The 18,617-nt window shown below is 38.8% G+C and overlaps 1 protein-coding gene across 4 annotated transcripts in view; it reads left to right on the top strand.

The window, feature by feature from the left end:
* Window positions 1–18,617, top strand: part of LOC112840332 (N-acetylated-alpha-linked acidic dipeptidase 2) — a 92,668-nt gene that overhangs the window by 65,381 nt on the left and 8,670 nt on the right. For all 4 annotated transcript variants that reach the window (XM_073890290.1, XM_025893672.2, XM_073890289.1 and 1 more), the window contains 4 exons: window positions 1,432–1,522; window positions 3,039–3,303; window positions 12,988–13,069; window positions 14,195–14,287. In XM_073890290.1, coding sequence (XP_073746391.1) covers window positions 1,432–1,522; window positions 3,039–3,303; window positions 12,988–13,069; window positions 14,195–14,287 — 531 coding nt within the window. The remainder of the gene's footprint in view (window positions 1–1,431; window positions 1,523–3,038; window positions 3,304–12,987; window positions 13,070–14,194; window positions 14,288–18,617) is intronic.

The following is an 18,617-nucleotide window of genomic DNA, read 5'->3' as shown; positions in this document are numbered from 1 at the left end:
TCCTTGTTTCCCCAGACATGCAATTCTTAGATGTGTCAACAATTTGAGTAGAGGAAAGATAATCCCAGAGAATCCCTCTGTAGCGTTTGATTTGCTAATTGGACAGAATAGCCATCATTCAATCTATAATAGATTCTAGTTTTGCAGACTTTTAGTCAAAATTATTTTGCCACATTATCAGGTATTGTTTTGCATTCTTGCATTAAATTTCAAATATGTGTTAGATAGATTAATAAATCATGTAACTCCAAATAAGTTACAACAGCAGCTTCCTTGAATTTTTTGTTTCTCCTGCAATACTATTTCTAAAAACTAGTAAGAGTGTATAGCTTCATTCCGTATTCCTAATAAGTCTTGTGGAAGTTTGCATTTCCAGTATAGTTTCACATGCTTATTAAAAAAAAATTACTGGAGTAGAAAAAAAGGTTTTAAAAACATCCAAGGTCAGGAGTGCCTGGGTGGCCCTATTGGTTAAGCGTCCACCTTTGGCTCAAGTCATGACCTCAGGGTCCTGGGATAAATAAAATCTTAAAAAAAAAAGCCGAGGTCTAAATCTCAACACATAATAGTTTGGAAGTATATAGTTATGTTCCTAATGCATATTCTGCTTTACTCACCATTTTATTAAGAATTTTTGTTATTATATATGTATATATAAATATGTATGTAGTGGTTTTCTTTACTATATGCAAAGAAATGTATTTTGATTAAATTTCTAAATAAGGCACATTGAGATTCTTAATGATCTTAAATATTTTTATTTGTTCTTAATTTTTATTTTAAATATACTTTATCATGGCAGTTTTTTTTAAAAGATTTTATTTGACAGAGAGAGAGAGAAAAAAACAAAAAACACAAGTAGGAGAGGCAGAGGGAGAAGCAAACTCCCTGCTGAGCAAGGAGCCCGATGCAGGGCTCGATCCCAGGACCCTGGATCATGACCTGAGCCACCCAGGCGTCCCTCATGGCAGTTTTCTTACTAGATTATAGTTCTCTGAGAGTAACCAAATCTTATTTTCCCCTCTAAATAAATACCATAAAATGCTGAAAATGTTAGAGAGACTATAGTCTCGGGCTCCCTGCTCAGTGGGAGTCTGCTTCTCCCTCTGCCTGCCGCTCCCCCTGCTTGTGCTCTCACTCTGTCAAATAAATAAATAAAATCCTTAAAAAAAAAACAACAAAAAACCAGACTGTAGTCACTACGCTGCTGTCTTTGTTGGTACTGTTCAACTCTGGCTGTAGTCAGTCAATGCAGAATATATTTTTATCACATGATAGTAAAATATTGTGTAATGGTGTACCTTCTCCTAATTCTGGTAAATATGCTATGCAATTCCTTGCTTGGATTCACTGTCCCATTTATTTCATAATTGTTTTAGTTTATGTATTTATTTCTCCCTGTGTGTATATATATTTATATTCTACATCTAGAATCAACAAACTGGGATCTGGAAGTGATTTTGAAGCTTATTTTCAGAGACTTGGAATTGCTTCAGGCAGAGCCCGTTACACTAAGAATAGGGTAAGCCATTTTATTATTTTGGATACACAGCACTTTATCCAACTTTTTGTTAGGAATTTTAAACAGTTTAGGTTTTGGCACCAGGGCACTAGGTCACGCAGCCCAGGAAGAATCCCAGGGGCAAAGGCTGACTTCCCTGTCCCTTTATAGATGGACTCAGAATTAATTTGGGTTATTCTGTCAATTTTCCCTGCAGGATTATTCAGTGAAGTGGTAGTTATCAGAGTAATGCCAGGTACTTTGCTGGTTATCAGAACCAAGTAGTTGATATCCGTTTTTGGCACAGGCTTTGTTGGAAAGCCTCATTCTTCTCATCTTTTCCTGAGGAAAATATGCAGGTGAAGAACCTGTGTTGGTTACAGGGTTACAAGAGCCTTTATTGTCAGTAGCCCCTCTTCACATTCCCACTCCTGACTGTCATCTGAGGCTAGGGCTCTTGATGAGGGTATAAAATAAGTTCCTCCCGATTTTTAGTTGATTCTCGTTTCAGTTCTGCACTGACTAGTGTACACCATTGTTACTCAAACACATTGATAATATACAAGTCCTAGGATATGCCAACATATACCATGTCTGCTTATGTTATAAATTATGTGATAAACCAAACTGAAGATTACATCAGTAAATTCAGATTTGTCAGATTTTAATAATTTTCAGATCATAATCACAGTACACCAACATCTTGCTTGTCTAGAATACATACCTCTTGTAAATCTGACTATCCAGAATGTGACTGAGAACAGAGATGGAAGCAAAAACAGCTCTAAAATAACCCAAAATAAATGTATAAATCTGTATACTAATACTCATTAAACTCTTTCAAGGCCTATTCACTTTTATATTCTGTCATCAATCTGAACAAAGCCATCTAATTTCTAGGACATTGTGGATTAAAAGCAGAGTATTAGAGACTAACACATGGATTCCTTTTAGTGATACTAAAAGCAATAAAAATATTAACCAAAGTAGCAGATAAATAAAAACTAAACTTAGGAAAGGCAGCCCTAAGAAGTCAAAAAGTATTTACATAAAATACCACTATGTAGTAATTTATCATGGTAGCCCATTAATTATGTAATAAAGGGTAAATGCCATTTGGTTATACACTTTGGAAGGGCAGACAAGGTGCTTAAATATCAAATTCCTCAACTATATGGTTCTTAGCCGCCCAGAACCTTTCATTTCCAATCAATTGATAAATAATTTTAAACTGTGCTAATAACGCAGTTTGAGTATGTACTCCTTAATTTGTTATCAGAAATACAATAAAGACAACTTTCAGGAAGTATTTTGAGTGAAGATTACGTGAATTACAAAACACCAGTAAAATTTTAAACTAGTGAATATATGGTGATAGTGTTATAGTTAGATTTTAACTTTTTTCTGCTTCATTGTGATAAAACTCAGGGTGCCATATGGTTGTATTTTCTTCTGCAATCATTTTTATGGTTACATGAATCCTATAATTTGAATATTTAATGTTTGTATTTAATACCTGCCTTTTTTTCTCCCCCAGAAAACAGATAAATACAGCAGCTACCCAGTATACCATACGATTTATGAGACGTTTGAATTAGTAGAGAAGTTTTATGATCCCACATTTAAAAAACAGCTTTCTGTGGCTCAGTTACGAGGAGCACTGGTTTATGAGCTTGCAGACTCTAAAATCATTCCTTTCAATATTGAAGACTATGCAAAAGCTTTGAAAATCTATGCAACAAGTATCTACAATTTATCTAAGAAACATGACCAACAATTGAGAGACCATGGAGTATCATTTGGTAAGAATGGCTGGGTATTTTATAATCTTTAAGTTGGAGCTTTAAGATACTGTCTCCTTTTGTCACCAGTGCATACACTTTGATCCCAGAATATATACCTGCATCACTTAATTCCGACTTCTGGAAAAAAAACTAAACACTTTTAAAGAATGTAATTTCATCTGATATTTGTAGGATGAATCCATTTCGCTAAGATTGTGCTATAAATATTGGGTTTGTAAATATTTTCCCTGTGTTGCTGCCTTTAAAATATTTTTACTGTTAAAAGAACAATACTAGTAAGATAAACACTACTACACAAAGATGGGAAAACAGAGAAAACCTATTCCACTACATAGGTAATTACTGTTATTATTGCATATATTTGTCTACATGGAGGATTCTTTTTACATGGTTTTAAGCATTCTTTCATAGCCATTTTGCAGTTACTGTCCTATACTATGTACCCCCTACAAAGCAGGGATGAAATATAGTGCAGTGGCACTGAGCACTGGGTCTAGAAGCAGTTACCCAGTTCAAATCCTGGCTCTAATATTTAAATCACTGTGTGATGTTGGGAGAAGTACGTGGCCCCTCTCTGTGCATCTGTTTTCTTAGGAGTGAAACAGTAAAGAATACAACATGTTTCTAAGACTGCTGTGCCTGAATCAGTTGGTAAATATATGGAAACAATGGTGCCTGACACTTATGCTCATGAATGTTACCTACTAGTAGGGTTTTATTGTAACCATTTTCTTTTAATCTGGGAGTATATATTCTTAGTATATACCAGAATTGTCAAATTTGTATTCAGTGTCTACCATCTACAAGTTCTGTGTTATTTCCTGGGAGATACAAGGATGTATGAAAAATAATCATTGCCCTCAAAGAGCACAGAATCTCATGTGAAGGAGAAGACCAAAATGCTGGGGACAAGTTATTATAGGAGTACACAGAAAGTACAGTGGAACACAGAGAGTAAGTACAGAGTAGTCATAAGTGTCTTTTGAATTTACTACATCCAAATTAGTCATCTTCAAAGTTATGATAAGCAGCAGGTACTAAGATCTAGATAAAATGATGCGAAGAAAATTTAGGAAATTGTGTTTACAGGAGCAATTGGAGAATGATGAGGCAAATGAAATGAATAAGCAGAGCCCACAGCAAGATGGACATTCATAGTTCTTTGGCTATCCAGCATCCAGTTCTTTTCCTAGATGCCCTGCTTTTCTCTTGAATTACTTTTTATCAGCTGAAGTCAGGATCCTACAGAGAGAGCACAGAGTTAAAGTGGAAGGACTCTGTTGACACAGGTTAATTAGCCTAATGTATGTTAATACCCCCCATACTGTCAAACTCCCCATCTCATTGGTGACACTCCATCTGTATTAAACATTCTTTATAAACATTTCTTCTACCTAATGTGCCCTACTCCCTTCCCAATCAAAATTCGTCATTTAGTGCCAGGCAAAAACAGACCCTCAGAAAATGTTTTAATGAAGGAATGATGGATGGGATGGATCTATAATCTGCACTTGCGGTCTCCAGTTGTTTACTTCCTTCTACCAATCCAGTGAACTGTCTTCCTACCCTACTGAAATTGCTTATGCCGAAGTTATTCACCTGTTACTAAATATCAGGGATACTTTCATTTCTTACCCATCTAGACTATTGTGGTTCATTGGAAATCTAAAATTCCTTCAATACTTTCCTTCAGCTTCGATAATAACTATTATTAGATTATTTGGTACATGGTTTTTAAAACAGCAATACTAATTAGAGCTTAAAGGATATTTAGGACAAAAAAAAAGGCCTTTATCATGTGTCTGGAACAGTAAGTGCTCTATCTGTAAAATGAATATTGTATCCCATGCTTCACAGGATTAAGGAAGGAAGGAAATAAATTTCTGTTAATGTTCGGTTTAGAAAAGATGCAAAATGATAAATAGGTGGTTGTAATAAAAAATATACTGAGAACCTTCTCACTGCCCTTAGAATCTTTGTAAACTAGGAAAGCTTGACGAGACAAAACCCAATCCTATTTGTGTCCACATATATCAGCTTGTTACAGGTGGCCTTTAAACAAGATCTTAAATGCACTCCTTACAAAGAGGGATTAATATTGTTTTAGACTATAATAATTGCAGGAACATAACTCATCTAGAGCTGTATCTAGTATCTAGCATATAGATGTACCAATAAATATCTATTGAAGGAGTACATACATGAATGATGCATTTCTGGTAAATTAGGAGTTAAAAGAATGATTTATGTCCTAGACTGTGGGAAGTTATTTCCTGAAGAAACAATTTAGTCATTTTCTATTTTATATACTGTTTCTTTGTTACAAATTTTTTTCTTTAAATTTTTTATTGTTATGTTAATCACCATACATTACATCATTAGTTTTTGATGTAGTGTTCCATGATTCATTGTTTGTGCATAATACCCAGTGCTCCACGCAGAACGTGCCCTCTTTAATACCCATTCCCAGGCTAACCGATCCCCCACCCCCTCCCCTCTAGAACCCTGAGATTGTTTTTCAGAGTCCATCATCTCTCATCGTTCGTCTCCCCCTCCAATCTCCCCCCCGTCATTCTTCCCCTATCTTTTTTTTTTATCTTAACATATATTGCATTATTTGTTTCAGAGGTACAGAGCTGTGATTCAACAGTATTGCACACTTCACAGCACTCACCATAGCACATACCCTCCCCAATGTCTATCACCCAGCCACCCCATCCCTCCCACCCCACCCCCACTCCAGAAAACCTCAGTTTGTTTCCTGAGATTAAGAATTCCTCATATCAGTGAGGTCATATGATACATGTCTTTCTCTGATTGACTTATTTCACTCAGCATAACACCTTCCAGTTCATCCACGTCACTGCAAATGGCAAGATCTCATTCCTTTTGAGGGCTGCATAATATTCCATTGTGTATATATTCCACCTCTTCTTTATCCATTCATCTGTCGATGGACATCTTGGCTCTTTCCAGGTTGGCTATTGTGGACATTGCTGCTATAAACATTGGGGTGCACATACCCCTTTGGATCCCTAAATTTGTATCGTTGTGGTAAATATCCAGTAGTGCAATTGCTGGGTCTTAGGGTAGCTCTATTTTCAACTTTTTGAGGAACCTCCATACTGTTTTCCAGAGTGGTTGCACCAGCTTGCATTCCCACCAACAGTATAGGAGGGTTCCCCTTTCTCCACATCCCCACCAACATCTGTCGTTTCCTGACTTGTTAATTTTAGCCATTCTGACGGGTGTGAGGTGGTATCTCATTGAGGTTTTGATTTGGATTTCCCTGATGACGAGCGATGTTGAGCAATTTTTCATGTGTCTTTTGGCGATTTGGATGTCTTCTTTGGAAAAATGTCTGTTCACGTTTTCTGCCTATTTCTTGATTGGATTATTTGTTCTTTGGGTGTGGAGTTTGATAAGTTCTTTATAGATTTTGGATACTAGCCCTTTATCTGATATGTCATTTGCAAATATCTTCTCCCATTCTGTCGGTTGTCTGTTGGTTTTGTTGACTGTTTCTTTTGCTGTGCAAAAGCTTTTTATCTTGATGAAATCCCAATAGTTCATTTTTGCCCTTGCCCCCCTTGCCTTTGGCGATGTTTCTAGGAAAAAGTTGCTGCAGCTGAGGTTGAAGAGGTTGCTGCCTGTGTTCTCCTTTTAGGATTTTGATGGACTCCTGTCTCATACTGAGGTCTTTCAACCATTTTGAGTCTATTTTTGTGTGAGGTGTAAGGAAATGGTCCAGTTTCATTCTTCTGCATGTAGCTGTCCAATTTTCCCAACACCATTTGTTGAAGAGACTGTCTTTTTTCCATTGGACATTCTTTCCTGCTTTGTCAAAGATTAGTTGACCATGGAATTGAGGGTCCATTTCTGGGCTCTCTATTCTGTTCCACTGATCTATGTGTCTGTTTTATTGCCAGTACCATACTGTCTTGATGATGACAACTTTGTACTAGAGCTGAAAGTCCGGAATTGTGAAGCCGCGAGCTTTGCTTTTCTTTTTCAACATTCTTCTGGCTATTCGGGGACTCTTCTGGTTCCATACAAATTTTAGGATTATTTGTTCCAGTTCTTTGAAAAAAGTGGATGGTATTTTGATGGGGATTGTATTGAATGTGTAGATTGCTCTACGTAGCGTTGACATCTTCACAATGTTTGTTCTTCCAATCCATGAGCATGGAACGTTTTTCCATTTCTTTGTGTCTTCCTCAATTTCTTTCATGAGTATTTTATAGTTTTCTGAGTACAGATCCTTTGCCTCTTTGGTTAGATTTATGTCTAGGTATCTTATGGTTTTGGTTGCAATTGTAAATGGGATCGAATCCTTAATTTCTCTCTCTTCTGTCTTGATGGTGTATAGGAATGCCACTGATTTCTGTGCATTGATTTTATATCCTGCCACTTGACTGAATTCCTGTATGACTTCTAGCAGTTTTGGGGTGGAGTCTTTTGGATTTTCCACATAAAGAATCATATCATCTGCAAAGAGTGAGAGTTTCCCTTCCTCCTTGCCGAATTGGATGCCTTTGATTTCTTTTTGTGTCTGATTGCTGTGGCTAGGACTTCTAATACTATGTTGAATAGCAGTGGTGATAGTGGACATCCCTGCCGCGTTCATGACCTTAGGGAGAAAGCTCTCAGCTTTTCCCCATTGAGAATGATATTCGCTGTAGGTTTTTCATAGATGGTTTTTATGATATTGAGGTAGGTACCCTCTATCCCTATACTCTGAAGAGTTTTGATCAAGAAAGGATGCTGTACGTTGTCAAATGCTTTCTCTGCATCTATTGAGAGGATCATATGATTCCTGTTCTTTCTTTTGTTAATATATTTTATCACGTTGATTTATTTGCGGATGTTGAACCAACCTTGCAGCCCAGGGATAAATCCCACTTGGTCATGGTGAATAATCCTTTTAATGTACTGTTGGATCATATTGGCTAGTATTTTGGTGAAAATTTTTGCATCCATGTTCTTCAAGGATATTGGTCTGTAATTCTTTTTGATGGGGTCTTTGTTTAGTTTGGGGATCAAGGTAATGGTGGCCTCATAAAAGGAGTTTGGAAGTTTTCCTTCCATTTCTATTTTTTGGAAGAGTTTCAGGAGAATAGGTATTAATTCTTCTTTAAATGTTTGGTAGAATTCCCCTGGGAAGCCATCTGACCCTGGGCTTTTGTTTGTTGGGAGATTTTTGATGACTGCTTCAATTTCCTTAGTGGTTATAGGTCTGATCATGTTTTCTATTTCTTCCTGGTTCAGTTTTGGCAGTTGATACATCTTTAGGAATGCATCCATTTCTTCCAGGTTATCTAATTTGCTGGCATAGAGTTGCTCATAATATGTTCTTAATAATTGTTTGTATTTCTTTGGTGGTGTTTGTAATCTCTCCTCTTTCATTCATGATTTTGTTGATTTGGGTCATTTCTCTTTTCTTTTTGATCAGTCTGGCCCGGGGTTTATCAATCTTGTTAATTCTTTCAAAGAACCAGCTCCTAGTTTCGTTGATCTGTTCTGCTGTTCTTTTGGTTTCTATTTCATTGATTTCTGCTCTGATCTTTATTATTTCTCTTCTCCTGCTGGGTTTAGGCTTTATTTGCTGTTTTTTCTCTAGCTTCTTTAGGTGTAGGGTTAGGTTGTATATTTGAGACCTTTCTTATTTCTTGAGAAAGGCTTGTATTGCTATATACTTTCCTCTCAGGACTGCCTTGCTGTATCCCAAAGATTTTGAACAGTTGTGTTTTCATTTTCATTGGTTTCCATGAATTTTTTTTTTTAAAGATTTTATTTATTTGAGAGAGAGAAAGCACGAGAGGGAAGAGGGTCAGAGGGAGAAGCAGACTCCCCGCTGAGCAGGGAGCCCGATGCGGGACTCGATCCCAGGACTCCAGGATCATGACCTGAGCCGAAGGCAGTCGTTTAACCAACTGAGCCACCCAGGCGCCCTCCATGAATTTTTTTAATTCTTCTTTAATTTCGTGGTTGACCCATTCATTCTTTAGTAGGATGCTCTTTAGCCTCCATGTATTTGAGTTCCTTCTGACTTTCCTCTTGTGATTGAGTTCTAGTTTCAAAGCATGGTGGTCTGAAAATATGCAGGGAATAATCCCAGTCTTTTGGTACCGGTTGAGACCTGATTTGTGACCTAGGATTTGATCTTCTGGAGAATGTTCATGGGCACTAGAGAAGAATGTGTATTCCGTTGCTTTGGGATGGAAAGTTCTGAATATATCTGTGAAGTCCATTTGGTCCAGTGTGTCATTTAAAGTCTTTATTTCTTTGTTGATCTTTTGCTTAGATGATCTGTCCATTTTAGTCAGGTGGTTGTTAAAGTCCCCCAATATTATTGTATTGTTCTCAATGTCTTTCTTTGCTTTTGTTATTAATTGCCTTATATAATTGGCTGCTCCCATGTTAGGGGTATAGATATTTACAATTGTTAGATCTTCCTCTTGGATAGACCCTTTAAGTAGGATATAGTATCTTTCCTCATCTCTTTGTTGTCTTTGTTTTAAAATCTAATTTGTCTGATATAAGGATTGCCACCCCAGCTTTCTTCTGGTGTCCATTAGCATGGTAAATCGTTTTCCACCCCTTCACTTTCAATGTGGGGGTGTCTTTGGGTCTAAAATGAGTCTCTTACAGACAGCATATAGATGAGTCTTCTTTTTAATTCAATCTGATAGCCTGTGTCTTTTGATTGGGTCATTTAGCCCACTTACATTCAGGGTAACTATGAAAAGATACGAATTTAGTGCCATTGTATTGCTTGTAAGGTGACTATTACTGTATATTGTCTGTATTCCCTTCTGGTCTATGCTGCTTTTAGGCTCTCTCTTTGCTTAGAGGACCCCTGTCAGTATTTCTTGTAGGGCTGGTTTCGTGTTTGCAAATTCCTTTAGTTTTTGTTTGTCCTGGAAGCTTTTTATCTCTCCTTCTATTTTCAATGACAGCCTAGCTGCGCATAGTATTCTTGGCTGCATATTTTTCTCGTTTAGTGCTGTGAATATATCATGGCAGTCCTTTCTGGCTTGCCAGGTCTCTGTGGATAGGTCTGTTGCCAATCTAATGTTTCTCCCATTATAAGTTACATATGTCTTCTCCGAGCTGCTTTCAGGATTTTCTCTTTGTCTCTGAGACTCATAAGTTGTACTATTAGATGTCGGGGTGTTGATCTATTTTTATTGATTTTGAGAGGGTTCTCTGTGCCTCCTGGATTTTGATGCCTGTTTCCTTCCCCACATTAGGGAACTTCTCTCCTATAATTTGCTCCAATACACCTTCTGCCCCTCTCTCTCTTTCTTCTTCTTCTGAGATCCCAATTATTCTAATGTTGTTTCGTCTTATCGTATTGCTTTCTCTCGAATTCTGCCCTCGTTTTCCAGTAATTATTTCTCTTTTTCTCAGCTTCTTTATTTTCCATCATTTGGTCTTCTATATCGCCGATTCTCTATTCTGCCTCATTTATCCTAGAGTTAGTGCCCCCATTTTTTATTGCACCTCTTTAATATTGCCTTTTTGATTTCGACTTGGTTAGATTTTAGTTCTTTTATTTCTCCAGAAATGGTGTCTCTAATAACTTCCATGCTTTTTTCAAGCCCAGCTAGTATCTTTAAAGTCATGATTCTGAACTTTAGGTCTGACATTGCACTAATGTCCATATTGAGTAGGTCCCTGGCAGACGGTACTACCTCTTGTTCTTTTTATTGAGGTGAATCTTTTGTCTTCTCATTTTGTCCAGAGGAGAATATATGAATGAGAGAACAAAATGCTAACAGGTTAACAAAGTCTCCAGAAAATATACTCTAATGAAATCAGAAAGGACCTGAAACCAGGAGAAAAGAAAGGGAAAGAAAAAAAAAAGAGGAAAAAAAAGATAAAAACAAACAAAAACAGAACAAAACAAGACAAAAAAAAACAAGACTGACTAAATATGATCAGGCTGGTGCATAGATCAGTGGCTCACACTAGATTTTGGGTGTATTTTGGTCTGTTAGAAGAAAGTGCCTCCTAAAATTTTAAAGAAAGACTTATATATGTACAAAATATGGGTTGATATGATGAAGGGATGTAATATGACTGTAAAGTTGAAAATTATAAAAAATTTAAAAAAAAGACGTTTGAAAAAAGAAAGGATTAAAAAAAGGAAAGAAAGAAAAAAGGGATAGAATGTGATCAGGCAGAGTAGAACAAAGCCATACACTAGAGATTTAGGGTACATTTTGCTATGTTAGAAGAAACTGTATCTCAAAATTTTAAATAGAGAACTTATATGTATATATATACCAAAAATAAGGGTAACTACTATGAAGGGATAGAGTATGACTCTAAAAATGAAAAATAAGTTGTTTTTTTTTTTAAAAGGGATTGATAAGATGTTGGTTGAAAAAGGGAAAAAGAAAAATTCAAAAAAAAAGTTAAAAAAATTAAATTTGAAAGAGTAATGAATCATGGTAAAAGAGCCATGAATTCTATGTGCAGTATTCCCCTAGCCCTGGAGTTCTGCCATTCTCATTGATCGGTAAACTTGGTCTTGGCTGGCTGTTGCTAATCTTCTCGGGGAAGGGCCCGTTGCCGTGGCTCCTAAATGTCTTTGCCGGAGGCGGAATTGCCCCACCCTTGCTGGTCTGGGTTAAGCAATCCGCTTGGGTTTGCTCTCGAGAGCTTTTGTTCCCTGCAAGCTTTCCCTACAGCTTTGGAGGACAACAGTGAAAATGGCGGCCTCCCAGTCTCCACTCGCAGGAGCCCAGAACTCGGGGCCCCGCTCTTCAGTGCGTCCCCAGAGAAAAGCAGTCAGTTACTCCCGTCTCCCTGGTCTCTGGCCGCACGCCGTGCTCACCCAGCTTGTGACCGAGCGTTTCTATCTCTGGCACACGACCCCGTGTGGAGTTTCCAAACCCAGCAGATCCCTGCGGTGCGCTCTCGCGCACTCCTCCCAGGGGAGGAAGGGGAATCTCCCCAATCTGCCGCTTGTTGGTTCCCTGCTGGAGGAGCAGTGGCCCAACTGTGTCACCGATCAGTTTATGGCAACCCCGAGCAGAGAGCCCATGCCTCGGCTCTGTCTCTGCAGCCGGCTTCCCCGCTCTGATACCTGAGAGCTCTGCCGCACTCCGGCACCCTCAGTCCTTCTGTGACCCTGAGGGTCCTGAGAACACACTGTCCTGCAAGGGTTTCACCACCAGGTTAGCCACTGGAGCATCCCTCAGCGGATCCGACTTCTAAAAGTTCCAATTTTGTGCTCCGTGGCTCTATCACTTGCCAGAAGCGGCCGACAGAGGCCCCCTCCCCCGCCGTCTATCCTCCCAAATATCGCCTCGGATTCACTTCTCCGCACATCCTACCTTCCAGAAAGTGGTCGCTTTTTTGTTCAGAGTTGTTGCTATTCTTTTCTTTGATCTCCTGTTGTTGAGTTCGTAGGTGTTCAGAATGGTTTGATCCCTATCCAGCTGAATTCCTGAGTCCAGATGAAATCCCGGTCTCCTACTCCTTCGCCATCTTGCTCCGCCCCCTCTCTTTCCTGTTACAAATTTTCTGATGATTTCCATGGATCTGCAGGAAGGCTCAACATTGTTTCAGTATTTATTCACTCATATCAGCCTGGAATGGGGTGGGTGGGAAAGTGAACATGTGATATAAGCTCCTCTTACTGACTTTCCTCTTTTGTATTTTTAAAAGATTCTTTATTTTCTGCTGTGAATAACTTCTCAGATGCTGCTTCAGATTTTCATAGAAGACTTACACAAGTTGATCTTAATAAGTAAGTTTCAAATGTAAAGCTCCCCATCATTTTGAAATGTGATCTAGTTACTAGAATGAATTGTGTACACCTTGTAAGCATTCAACTCTACATCATTGCTCTACGGTCTGTAAACCAGCAGCATCAGCATTAACTACGAGCTTGTTAGAATATCAAACGCCATCGAAGACCTCCTAAATTAGGATTCCGCGCTTTTTAACAAGACTCTCCAGAATGGTTTGTATTCACATTGAAGTTTGAGAAGCATTACTCTATGGTAGACCAAAAACTCATTCCAACACAAGGGCCAAGGAGGATAGCTGGTAATTCACAGTTCCATGGTTTAAGTGTATCTGTAGTATGAATTTCACCACATTTCCAATACTTCCCCGACCAATTGCAGAAGTTTTTTTTGCATTTAACTGCTTTTCACTTTTAGATTGAAATATAATGAAAAAGTTGTATTTAAAGCATTATGTAACAAGTATAAATTGTTCCACACTGTAGTCCAGGTCACATTTATTTGTTCAGATCCAATTAGAATAAGCTTTTTCACCACCCATATTGGCAACAAGATGTAGCCTTCATTTTGAGGGGCTTCTCTCTCCCCCTTGGGTTGTAGGAAAGCCCAGAGAACCTATGTAGCACCCCAAAAAGAGTTGGCAGATTCCAAATATGAAAGGGGATTCCCTGCCCATGATGTGCAGCTACCCCCTACCCCAACTCTTCTTGCAGACTGTTGCAAATTCCCTTTATTTGTTGTTTAGCCTTTACTCAGTGGCATTAACTTGATAGTACACCCAATCTGCCTCTGCAGGAGGCTGGGCTCTCCTCCTAGAAAAAATTAAAAATGTCTTTCTGTCCTTTCTGTGGTCTTGACAAAACGAACCATTTCCAATAGGTCTCTCTTATTATGAGTATTAGAAAGATGCCTCCGTTGTTATATGTAGTTTACATATAAAGCATTATTGTTAATCTGCATTTTCTTAAAAATCTGATTTTAGAAGTTTATTTTTCCATGCTTTATCCTGTATTATTTTAAAATACACAAAAACTAATGATGTAATGTATGGTGATTAACATAATAAAATTAAAAAAAAAACAATATAGTTCCATGGTAAGTAACTATAACTCTTATTTTTCAAGTCCCATTGCAGTGAGAATCATGAATGACCAACTGATGCTCCTGGAGAGAGCATTCATCGATCCCCTTGGTTTACCAGGGAGGCGGTTCTATAGGTAAGGAAACACCTTTCACTAAAGGACATTAAATACTTCACTGTGACCAAAACCAGCATGCCAAAGTCTGTTTTAAACTGCTGCCATCAGATGAACCGAAGGTGAATATGTATGCTATGGGGAATATGGGTAAGATTATGTATAGTAGTATAAGTTGTAGTATCAGAAAACTTAACTTCGTGTTTATTGCTTTGCTGCAGATGTAAATGATAAATGTAGTTGAAAAATAACTCTAAGAAAATCTAAAAGCTATAGACTCTTAAAGGGAATCCTAGAGCTTATGTAGTTCAAAGTTCTACATTAATCTTTTCTATAGCATCTGAGGTAAGTAGCTATTTAGCCTCTGAATCATACAGTGATAGGAGGAAGTCCATCTCGTTTTAAGAAATGTCTGTTAACAAAGTTTTCTTCATAAAGATCGTTTTCCCTGTAATTTTCTCCCTGACCCTGTTCAGCTCTCCAAAATCATATAGGATAAATTTAGATCTATTTCCATAGAAAATTTTAGGTTTTTGAAGATGGCTGCCACGATTCTGCTGAAGCAATATCCTCTTTTTGTATCTGTATCTCTAACCCTAACCCTACCCCTAACCCTAAAACTTAACATAAAGTTTTCTTTTGCTATCTTGACTGTGTGCTTGCACAGTCTCCAGTTTTCTAAGGTACCTCTTAAACTGCAGTTCCTTGGTGAAAATTTGTGAGGCTGTTTATCATCAGATGACATACCAGAGACAGTTCTGTATGTTAGCTTTCTTGTAAGTATTATTGACTAGTATTAACCTTTAATTGTAAGCACAAGCTTTTAGAGCCCAGCTCTGGCTCATACTAAGTAACCTGGGCAAAAAACTTACCTAAACCTCAGGTTCCTCAGCTATAGAGTATAACTGCTTTCACCCCATATAGTCTTACAGATTTCAGGAATGTGGAAGATTTAACTGAGAGAGGGATATACTCAGTAAATGGCTATTTTTATAAAGTGATAAATAATATGAATATATTTACTGATATAAGTAAAATAGCCATCAGTTAAGTATTTACATGTCAAATAAAAAGTTGAAAGTAAATCTACATATTAACCCTCTCTTACCTGTATTCTATTTATAAGCAAAACATCTTTTTCTCAAAAATGAATGCAGACTCTATAGAAGCTTGTAAGATAAAAAGGGGCCATGCTCCTTCAGCATTCCCTTCTATAACCCACACCCAGCCATTTGCTATTCTTTTTAAAGAAAATCAATGTTTCATATAGACGTGTATATATCTATATATTTATTCATCTATAGCTACATAAATGGGACCATTTATTTTGCATCTTGCTTTTTCATAACAATTTATGTTAATCACTACACACTACATTAGTTTTTGACATAGCGTTCCATGAGCATTGTTTGCGTATAACACCCAGTGCTCCATGCAGTACCTGCCCTCTTTAATACCCATCACCAGGCTAACCCATCCCCCTACCCCTCTCCCCTCTAAAACTCTGTTTCTCAGAGTCCATAGTCTCTCATGGTTCGTCTCCCCGATTTCCCCCTCTTCATTTTTCCTTTTTTTTTTTTAACATATATGTATTGTTTCAGAGGTACAGGTCTGTGATTCAACAGTCTTACACAATTCACAGCGCTCACCATAGCACATACCCTCCCCAATGTCTATCACACAGATCCCTCCCACCCCCCACCACTCCAGCAACCCTCTGTTTCCTGAGATTAAGAATTCCTCATATCAGTAAGGTCATACATGTCTTTCTCTCATTGACTTATTTCGCTCAGCATGATACCCTCCAGTTCCATCCATGTCATTGCAAATGGCAAGATTTCATTCCTTTTGATGGCTGCATAATATTCCATTGTATCCATATAACACATCTTCTTTATCCATTCATCTGTCGATGGACATCTTGGCTCTTTCCATAGTTTGGCTATTGTGGACATTGCTGTATAAACATCGGGATGCATGTACCCCTTCGGATCACAACTTTTGTACCTTTGGGGTAAATACCCAGTAGTGCAACTGCTGGGTCATATGGTAGCTCTATTTTTAACTTTTTGAGGAACCTTCATACTGTTTTCCAGAGTGGCTGCACCAGCTTGCATTCCCGCCAACAGCGTAGGAGGGTTCCCCTTTCTCCGCACCCCCGCCAACATCTGTCGTTTCCTGACTTGCATAACAATCTATCTTAAGAGATCTTCCCATGTCAGTATATGTAGTTTTAGCTCTTCTTACCTGGTGTATAGTGTTCCACTGTCTCGCATGGATGTATAATTTTTAAACTCTTTGTTGACTTTTTAATTCAATTTGCTTTTTCCCCCATATACTTTTAGTAAAAATACTGCCTGTGTCCTTTAGAACTTTTGTCTTAGTATCTATATAATCAGTATGTGGATTTCAGGGTCGAAGAGTTAAAGACTGCACTATATTTTGAAAATATATTTGGAATTATTAACTGAATATTATGGCTATATTCTAAAGCTAGGGCAGTACAAGATGGCAATGTCAGAAGATCCTGAACTCCCCTCTTCCCCTGGACACACTTAAAAGCTATAACTACATATGGAACAATTTTCTCTGAAAAAGACCTGAAGACTAGCTGAACAATTCTTTCATATCAAACAAGAAAAAGGCCATACCAAGAACTAATCATGCCATAAACCCATCTCCAGGCACACAACCCACAATGAGGAGGGAATTTACAAACCCAGAATTTCTCCCTTAAGGAGTGAAGGGTTCATACCTCAAACAGGGTACAACCAGCTTTTAAGACTTGCACCTGAACGATAAGCCTCCAAAACATCTGGCTATGGAAACCCAACAGTGCTCACATTCAAGAGACCCAAAGGGGCTACAGTGAACAAACAGCTCCTAAAGGGCTTGCATGGACTCATTTGCCACAGGGTCCAGTGCAGAAGCAGCCCTCTGAAAAGCAGACTTCATGTGAAAGATTCATTTGCTCATCTTAATGCATCACCTGTAACAGGCTGGTGGGTGCCATCTTCGTGTTCTTCCTCTCCTGAGCTCCAGGGCACCAGTATCTCCTGGAAGGCAGCTTTTTACCTGTGTCTTGTACTTAGTGTTTACAGCTGCTGCCCAGGGATGCCCTTTGTGTGGCTCTGGAACCCGAGGGGCTTGCATTCCTGGGTGCCATGAGACTGTACCAAGGTACTGTACAGATAGCAGGCTGAGTTTTTTCTAAGAAAAACACCTATTTGGTTGTACAAGAGCTTTGGCCTAAGGAGAAAGCTTCTGGTCTGGCATACATCTAGGGCCTATGGCTGATGGAAAGAGTCTTTACACTCCCCTCTCTGCCCTGCCCCAGTTTGATGGCATATCGCAAAAAGGAGGTTATACCTTTGTCGGGCACCCTGATTTTTGCAGCTGCTGCCACGGCACACCTGTACATTGCCTGGCTCTGGTGGCCAGCAGGGCAATGCTCACAGGTCCCATAAGACTGGAACCATGGTGAAAAAGGTCTTAAACAGGCAATAGACCCAAGCAGCTCAGTCTTCCAGTGAAAGAGGTCTTATAAGTTTATCATCACGGCTACAGCCTGAGGGGCACGCTTCTACTTAAACATACATCTAAGGATTAACTGTAAACCTTACTTACCAAGGACATTGGAGGGCAGGCGCTATCTTTTGTGTTCTCACTGCCTGTTCCAGATAGCGGACTGAAACACATATCCTCTTCCTTTTGTAAAAGAGCCTATTTACTTATCCTGGAGCTTCAACCTGCTGCAGGGCAGGCCTCAGATCTGGCACTCTTCTAGAGACCTATGGAAATGCTCTCAAACCATGTAAGGTGGGGCAATACCATCCTTGTGTTCTTATTACAGCTTGCTGGTATATTCCAGTAAGCAACTTATCTACCCAGCTGGAGCCCCAATTTTTACTACTGTGTCTAAGGGACACCTCCCTATCCACATAGCTCCCACAAGATGATACATATGTGCATACTGTGGAAGCCAAACCCTCAGGCAGCAGCTTTTAATCACCCTGAATTAAGTCCTGACTGAGCTACTCCCCCCCCCCCCCCCGCTTTGGTACAGTGATAGGTCTTGGCACACCCTCAACTACCAGGAGCTGTTAAAAACAGGCTGCTGGGACAATCACAAAATTTGAGAAACAAACGAGATACAGCAAGGTTAAATGAAAAGGTTCCTCTACTTCAACACTGGGAGAGGTAGCTGTTTCATCTGATGCATATAGAAACCAACACATAGTTTTAAAAAAAAATGAATTGGGGCACCTGGGTGGCTCAGTCGGTTAAGCGTCTGCCTTCGGCTCAGGTCATGATCCCAGGGTCCTGGGATCGAGCCCCACATCAGGCTCCC

This window comes from Callorhinus ursinus, unplaced genomic scaffold (genome assembly GCF_003265705.2).
Source record: "Callorhinus ursinus isolate GAN/ISIS: 27379988/994484 unplaced genomic scaffold, GSC_fseal_2.0 scaffold136, whole genome shotgun sequence".
Lineage (NCBI taxonomy): Eukaryota > Metazoa > Chordata > Mammalia > Carnivora > Otariidae > Callorhinus > Callorhinus ursinus.
This window is presented reverse-complemented; position numbering and strand designations above follow the sequence as displayed.